The sequence below is a fragment of the Schistocerca serialis genome, chromosome 9 (assembly GCF_023864345.2).
Source record: "Schistocerca serialis cubense isolate TAMUIC-IGC-003099 chromosome 9, iqSchSeri2.2, whole genome shotgun sequence".
Classification (NCBI taxonomy): Eukaryota; Metazoa; Arthropoda; class Insecta; order Orthoptera; family Acrididae; genus Schistocerca; species Schistocerca serialis.
This window is the reverse complement of record NC_064646.1, coordinates 436,561,692-436,569,774: the sequence shown is the minus strand read 5'-3', so window position 1 is coordinate 436,569,774 and position 8,083 is coordinate 436,561,692. Positions and strand designations below refer to the sequence as shown.

The 8,083-nt window shown below is 43.6% G+C and overlaps 1 protein-coding gene across 1 annotated transcript in view; it reads left to right on the top strand.

Annotated features, from left to right (window-relative positions):
- The first annotated feature begins 2,649 nt into the window (after positions 1-2,649).
- The window catches only part of LOC126419008 (putative fatty acyl-CoA reductase CG5065), a 251,137-nt gene continuing 245,703 nt past the window's right edge, over positions 2,650-8,083 (top strand). Inside the window, exon 1 of the mRNA XM_050086060.1 lies at positions 2,650-2,805. Within this exon, the coding sequence (XP_049942017.1) occupies positions 2,792-2,805 (14 nt within the window). The 5' untranslated portion in view covers positions 2,650-2,791. The remainder of the gene's footprint in view (positions 2,806-8,083) is intronic.

Sequence of the window (8,083 nt, the reverse complement as noted above, 5' to 3'; positions counted from 1 at the left end):
ACAATTACGAACAATTTAACGTGGAAAGAACACAAAGAAAATGTTGTGGGGAAGGATAACCGAACGCTGCGTTTTATTGGCAGGACACTTAGAAAATGTAACAGACCTACTAAGGAGTCTGTCTACGCTACGCTTGTCCGTTCACTTTTAGAATATTGCTGCGCGGTGTGGGATCCTTACTAGATAGGACTGACGGAGTACATCGAAAAAGTTCAAAGAAAGGCAGCATGTTTTGTATTACCACGAAATATGGGAGAGAGTGTCACAGAAATAATGCAGAATTTGGGCTGGAAATCATTTAAAACAAATGCATTTTTCGTTGCGACGGAATCTTCTCACGAAATTCCAATCGTCAACTTTCTCCTCCGAATGCGAAAATATTTTGTTGACACCGACCTACATAGGGAGAAACGATCACCACCATAAAATAAGGGAAATCAGAGCTCGTTCGGAAAGATATTGGTGTTCATTCTTTTCGCGTGCTATACAAGATTGGAATAATAGAGACTTGTGAATGTGGTTCGATGAACCCTGAAATAAGTCGTGGTTCCTGACCTTCATTGCTTGCATATTCTGCCCTCACAATCATATTCTGCACATCAAGACGCTTCATTCGAACCCGAACTCGATAAGATAAAGTCAATGTTGTATGAATTCATGTAAACGATGTGCAAATAACTATTGCACACCGGGATTGAAATACTCGAGGCTGGCGTACACACGTACATTCCAGACACGATGGTCACAGGAGCTTTTAGTTCGAGAGAGGCAGACCACACACCGGGAGGCCGGTCCCTTCAGAGGACGAGTCAACCTTGGCCGCCCTTGGAGCAGACAGCGTGTGCCCGAGTGAAAGGGGCAATGACCCCCGTGTTCGGCTTAAAAGCAAATTCCGCTACATTGTGTGGGAGCATCCAGCCTACGCATTCTTTACACATAGCACGCAGTTTCAGAGATTTTCACAGGGAGACAGCAAACGCCAAACGCCAATACTACAGATTTCCAGACTGGTCACCTTAAACGAAACGTCATTTTCCTGTTATAGAAAAGCAATGCTGGTTGGCAGACGATATTTCTGACGTCTTGAGCTGAAGTAGTAATGGAAGAGACCAAAAGATATACCCCTTCACGTCTGGTGTGGAGAGGCGCCATTCCATTGTCGCTCTTGGAGCGAGGAACAAGTCTCTCCTCAGTACTTCACTGGGAGAGCACCTCTGTCGAGAGCGAATCGAAGTGCGACTCTGTATTGAGTCCTTGCGATTAAGCGTTGTTCACTGTGTTGGCCGACACACTTATTGTGTGGTTTGAACGGACAGAGTTATAGTTAAACGCCTGTGAGCGAATTTTTGAGTGACATCGCGGTGGACTGATTATCTGACTGGTGTACCATGCCAATAGTTAGACTAGGGGCGAATAGCAATCCTTGACTTCATCAAGGCGTAGGGAGAGTTTGATTGGCGAAGGTCAATCCAGATAGAACGAGAGTTACCTTATTTGTCAGCAGCGAGCGGCGCAGACAGCAGTCATCGCAGCTTACGGTATTGTGCTCTACAGCTATTGCGAGCCCAATATTTCCTCCACAACAGTACACTTCACTGAATTTCACACGCGATAGCCTCGACTGTACCTAGCAACATTCTAAAGGATAATTATTCAAGTTGAGTAGGCACGCCTCTCAGCCATTCTGCCAAGTCAATAACAATCTTACACTTTGTATAGAAATTTCATTAGCGAATCCATCCTTGAGAGGTAACTTCACATTCCGAAAAGGACCAGGATATAACTTGTTCAATTCATAACTAAAAGTGCCATTGTGATTTCTCAGAATTTTTGCAAAATAAATAATAATTTTCGTTAGTTTCATGTTTTTCTTACACTAACTAACACTACTCCAGTACCCAAGTATCGCACTAGTTACATAAGAAATTTTGTGATTTTTTGTATCATTTCCTTACAGCGGACGACTCCAGAAGATATTTATTGCTGAAAGTTTTTCAGGTATTTCTCTTTAGAACGTCAGGAGCGTCTGTCTGACTTCTGTAATAGTGTGGGGGTGGAAACTGCATCTTGCAGGAGCCACAGGGTAAAGGGTACATCTATGATTAATCCGTTGCGCAGAATAACAGAATAGCAGATCAACCCCACGCTCACAACCCTCTGCTAGGCAATTAAATGTGATTTGCAGAGTATCCATGTAGATGTAGATGTAGTTGAATTTTGTGAGTAATTATGGTTCGTCTCCTCACTCGCCCGCCCCTCCAGTGTGATGCCAATATGAGGGTCTCCCCCCCTCAACCCCCCCCCCCACCGCCCCTCCCCCAAGCCTATATTCTCCAGAAGGCAGCTCTCTTGTGCTGACGGAAAAAGCCATCTCTGTCCTGTGAAGAAACGTGACGTCAATCTGAGACGATTCCAGAAGGACGTCGCGACCTGAGGGCCCAGTGGAGAACGCGGTGCGTTCCCTTGCGTAACGCGCGGATCCTTCCATTAGGAGGACCTCTTAATTGCACGCCCGCGGCCATTGTCTGCACGGTGCAGGTGGGCAGCGCGGATTCCTCGACCGCGTCCAGTTTCTCCAATCCCCCTCCGCCCCTGCTACCCCCCTCCACGGCTCCGCTGTCGGTTCTCACCGGCGTCGCTTTGAGGCGGCGGGCAGGGGCAGTCGCCGCACAGTGCTACCCGAACGCTACCGGCAGCTGGACGAAGGCGGCGGCAAGACACACGCAGCGGGCTACACACGGGAATACTGGACAGCGTTGAGCGGACCCACTCACACACCACACGGGCAGCCATGACCGTCGACGGGTGAGTTTCTTCTCCACAAAACGTTATTAAACAGACATTCGACGCTTTCTTCTTCTTACACTGTTCCCTGTCTGGTGCAACAATATAAGAGCTTCTGGTCCCACTTCTCTCTTCTCACAAGGGAACCTCCCCATCGCACCCCCCTGGCCTTGAAAAACTGAACACAGATCAATCGAGAAAACAGGAAGAAGTTGTGCGAAATGAGAGGTCTATCCACTGTGCCCACTTATACCTAAGCCTGAGGGGGGTGCGATGGGGAGGTTCCCTTGTCAGCTAAATCTGTTTCGACAAACTTTTGCCATCATCGGCGTAGTTATACTTTCGGTAAATCTTCTGCAACTGCCATGTATTCGGCCATTTTAATGACAGAAAAATGTTTCCGAATTATATCTCGGTACACTTAGGTGTCAATATGGAGATACCAGGTTTCTTGTCCCGATTTCGCATTAACTGGTAACAAATGTGTTTGGCTATGGCATTACGAGGAAATGTCGTTTATGGCACAAAAATGCGGTAACCGTTATTGGTTTTTCCGTCTTAAGCAGGGTAGGACGTCAAACGGGACGACGTGGAGCAGGAGAGACGCCATAGTAATTCTTAATTTCCACTGTCTATACTTTTAAAAATAAATTCATAAAACTTTGTCAGAATGACTAGAAAGGGTTCAGGATTTACACTTACAGTGGTGGAAGTTCAAAAATATAAGAAAATAATTTATTTTTTCACATTTGTACTTCACCTTTTTTTCACTTACCATTGGCTGCATTTGTTGCTATAGGTACACTATTCTTCATAAGTAAGGCAGAGCACAGCATACAAACCATACGTACAGGTGTATGAAACTCTAGAATTTTCCAAATCTATTAAAAACTGTGGTAAAAATTGAGATAATTAACTATAAAATTTGAGTTTCTTCTAAACATGAAGTTAAAAATGTAACAGCACGTTCATTTTTTCATAAATTAAATAATTTCTAGAGTTTCATACACCTGTAAGCATGGTTTGTATGCTGTACAAAATTCATCGAAGAATCTCTCTTACTTATGAAGAAACGTGTACCTATAGCCACAAATGCAGCTAATAGAAGTGAAAAGATGATGAACTTCCACATGTAAAAAAAAATTATTTTGTTATGTTTTTGAACTTCCACTGCTGTGATTGTGAATCCTTAATTCCTCCTGGTCATGCTGACTAAGTTTTATGAATTTATTCGTAAAAGTATGGACAGTGGAAATTAAAATGTCCTGTGGTGTCTCCCGTTTGACGTCCTACCCCCCTTAAGCTAACTGCAGCGACAGTGTATTTTTCACCAGACGCGTTTCGCTTTCATTTATAAAGCATCTTCTGCGACCATTGATGTTTTTACCCTCTTTTTTACATTTTCTGATGTCCTGTGTTTTTCCTACATTGTTAACGGCGGTTTCGCTGTTTTCTGACTTATATTAACCTGGTTTTTCTAACGTTGCGTCTGTGCTTTTTCGCAGTCACCTCATCTTCGTAAATTTCAGAACAGAATCAGTACTGTAGTGTGGCTTCCACGTGTTTCGCACTCATCACGTAGAATTTGCCTTATAAATAAGTGGAACGAGTCTGGTAAAAAGTACTCTTTCACTACAGTAACAGTAACACGGAAAAACCAATAATAAAATTGATTATAACAGCTGCTGCGGAAGACGACTATACTAACAAATAAATTAAGTACAATCTGTTTTGTCATCCTTAGTACAGGGCAATTCGTAATGAACATAGTGATTGAAAGCACCTATAACTGTATCATGCTCAGAGACACATCGCTAATATACAGAGGAACTAAAAGAAATTTTGTCCCGGCGGAGGTTCGAGTCCTCCCTCGGGCATGGGTGTGTGTGTGTTTGTCCTTAAGATAATTTAGGTTAAATAGTGTGTAAGCTTAGGGACTGATGACGTTAGCAGTTAAGTACAATAAGATTTCACACACATTTGAACAAAAGAAAGTTTAAAAAATCGATTGTTGAGCAAACGCAGAGAATCGGCACGCACATTTTGAAATCAGTATCTTCCAAATCGTTGGCTCGGTCGTACTGAACGTGACAATGCAGTGTTCTGCGCTTGGCAACCTAGATTTTCGTACGTAACACCCATAGATTCCTTTTTAGGACGCTCTGTGCAAGTCCTTGTGTATGAGCCTACTTTGGAGAAAAGAGTTCCAGAACGCAAAACGTGTATTTCTAATAACTCCACATACGCTTCAGGAATTACGGCGTGAAATCGATTATCGTCTCAGATCAGTAGTTGTCAGCCTGTGTGTAATACCCCCTGAGGGATAAAATGGAGTTTTCTGCTGGGTAAAAACCAAAAGGCTTTGATTGTGTTTCAGCCATGAAACTAAATTATTTTTAAAAGATCATTACTATTATCAGTATTTGTAAGACTCTAATATTCGTTAAAAAGTTATGAGTAATTACGTTTTTCTCAATTAATAACATTGATGCCAAACTCTGTGCGGTGGATATTAAGGTTCGTCAATCAGACCACGGACCACACACTTATTCTGTGCCTTGTACCTCTTATCGACGACGATAAAAGTGACGCACATATGTATCAAATACTAAATACATAACGAAAATGTCTTCTACAAGTTGTAGATACCTCCTCCAGTAGAGGAGAAATAATTGCTTCATTGCTCACCTCAAAACAGATAAGTCAACTAATTGCCAGAATGACAATAGTAAGTGTAGTGCCGTACACAGTATTATTATTATTATTACTATTATTATTGGAAAGGTGATACACAAAGCATTGGCAGCCCGAATTCTTACAATATCCGCCAGTTCACAAGTGAGAGGTTCAACAAACAAATGATTTACAAACAGTAAACTCATTTTAGCTTGGTTGATTTCAAATTGGGGTGGAGGATGCGAGTGACTATAGGAAAGGGTGTGGTATAGGGGAAGCGTGTTTTGAAAGTGTCTACCCCCACAGTGGACAGGTAGCATTCTTAAATGTGAAGGTGTTGTAGGTAGCACAAGCGATACACCAGAAATTGCTTCATCATCCATTCTAATACACACACACAAACACAAAACACAAAATGGTTCAAATAGCTCTGAACACTATGGGACTTAACATCTGAGGTTATCAGGCTCCTAGAACTTAAAACTATTTAAACATAAATAACCTAAGGACATCACATACATCCATGCCTGATGCAGGATTCGAACCTGCGACCGTAGCAGTCGCGTGCGTGGTTCCGGACTGAAGTGCCTAGAACCGCTCGGCCACCGCGGCCGGACACACACACACACACACACACACACACACACACACAAAATCTCTCTCTCTCTCTCTCTCTCTCTCTCTCTACCCGAACTCAACACCTGGGGAAGAAAGACATGTGGCATTCGAGATTAATAGATGTGAAAGTAAATTTTTGAACATCACAGCAATGAAAACAGAAACAAGGAACTGAATGCAACTGGAGCGTGATTCATGATATGCACTGACTGAGAACGACACAAATACAAGAAAGGTTACTAGACAAAAGCAGTGCCAATTGTCTAAGTGAGTCAGTAGTTCGACATTCAATAGAACAACTACAAAAACTAAACATCGTTCATCTTTTAACATTGTAAAAATAAAAGAGTTCAAGGAAAATTTGCTAAAATTGTTGATGGTTGGGGAAGCGCTGGAGATGGAGACGGGGGTAGAGAGGAAGGGTGATAACGTTGGGAATCACCGTCTTAGATGTTATCCGTGTGACCGAGAGGGGTCACATAAAACACCTGTAAAGTATGTAACAATTTTTTTTAGCTTCTTATCGATGTATCGCTATCCATGGAACTGTTATTTCCGGTTGTAATTGCTATCTTCATTTTGCATTGCCCTATACATGCCCTTCTTTATACATCAGTATGTATGTATTCGGTAAACCACTGTGAAGCGTGTGGCTGAGGGTACTTTATATTGTACCAAACATGAAGCTTTCTTTCTGTTCCATTCACGTATGGAACGCGGCAATTACGACTGTTTAAACGCCTCTATGCACGCTGTAATTAGTCTAATCTTGCCATCCTGATCTCGACGTGAACTATACACCCATAAGGTGAAACATTATGACCACTGCCTACCGCGACATTTCACGCTGCATGGTCTCGCTACGGGCATGTGACGCGGTACATAAGCGGAGCAGACACGGGCAGGAGATCATCCTAACGAAGATATGAGCTGAAAATGGGGAAATCCATTGAGATCAGCGACTTTGACTAAGGGCAGATTATTATTACGCAGAGCCTGCGAACGACTATCTCGAAAACGGAAAACGGCGAAGCTGGTCAAACGTTCACGTGCTACTGCCGTACCTACGGAGGGAGGTAGGACAGTGAAACTACCACTAGGCGCTAAATGGTTGGACGTCCTCGACTCTTCACAGAGCGTGGGGTTCGGAGACCTGTCTGTTCTGTAAAGTAGGATAGATGGTGATTTTTGGCATCTCTGCCGAAAGAGCACAGTTGTGAGCACGCACCAATGTTTCGGAGCACACCGTTCATCATACATTGTTGAACATGGAGCTTCGTAGCAGACTACCCTGCATATTCACACGCTGACCCAACGACATCTTCAATTACGATTGCAGGGCACGGTACCATCGGAAATCGACTGTCGATTAATAGAAACGTGTCAGATCTTCGGGTGAATCACTTTTTTGCTACACTAGGTCGATGTTTGTCTCAACAAACGCCGTCAGCGAGGTGAACGGCGGCTCGAAAAATGTAGCGCGCCAAGGACGCAGGCTGGGAGCAGTATTACGCTATGGGGGACATTCTCCTGCGCTTGTAGGGCCTGCGGTAGCAATAGAAGACATGCTGACCGCTACGAACAACCTGCATCCCTTCATTCTTGGTGTCTTCCCCGGCGCTGATGTCATCTTTCAGCAGTATAACAACTGTCCGTGTCTCTGATCCAGAACCGTACTACAGTGGTTTGAGGAGCATTATAGTGACCTCATGTTGATGGCTCGGCCACCAAATTCGCCTGATATAATCCAATGGAACCGATCGGTGTCGCTATCGGGCGCCATCATCACGTAGTCAAATCAGTACGCGAATTACGTGACCTGCGAGTAGACATCTAACGCCACATACCACCGCAAACCTATCAGCAAACTGTCGGACACCGGATACACAGAACCAGCGATGTATTTCGTTCCAAATACGGACAAAGAAGCTGTTAAGCAGGTGGTCGTAATGTCTTGGCTCATTAGTTTATCTAGGGAGTTCTAGTACATTCCTAGACTCCCCGG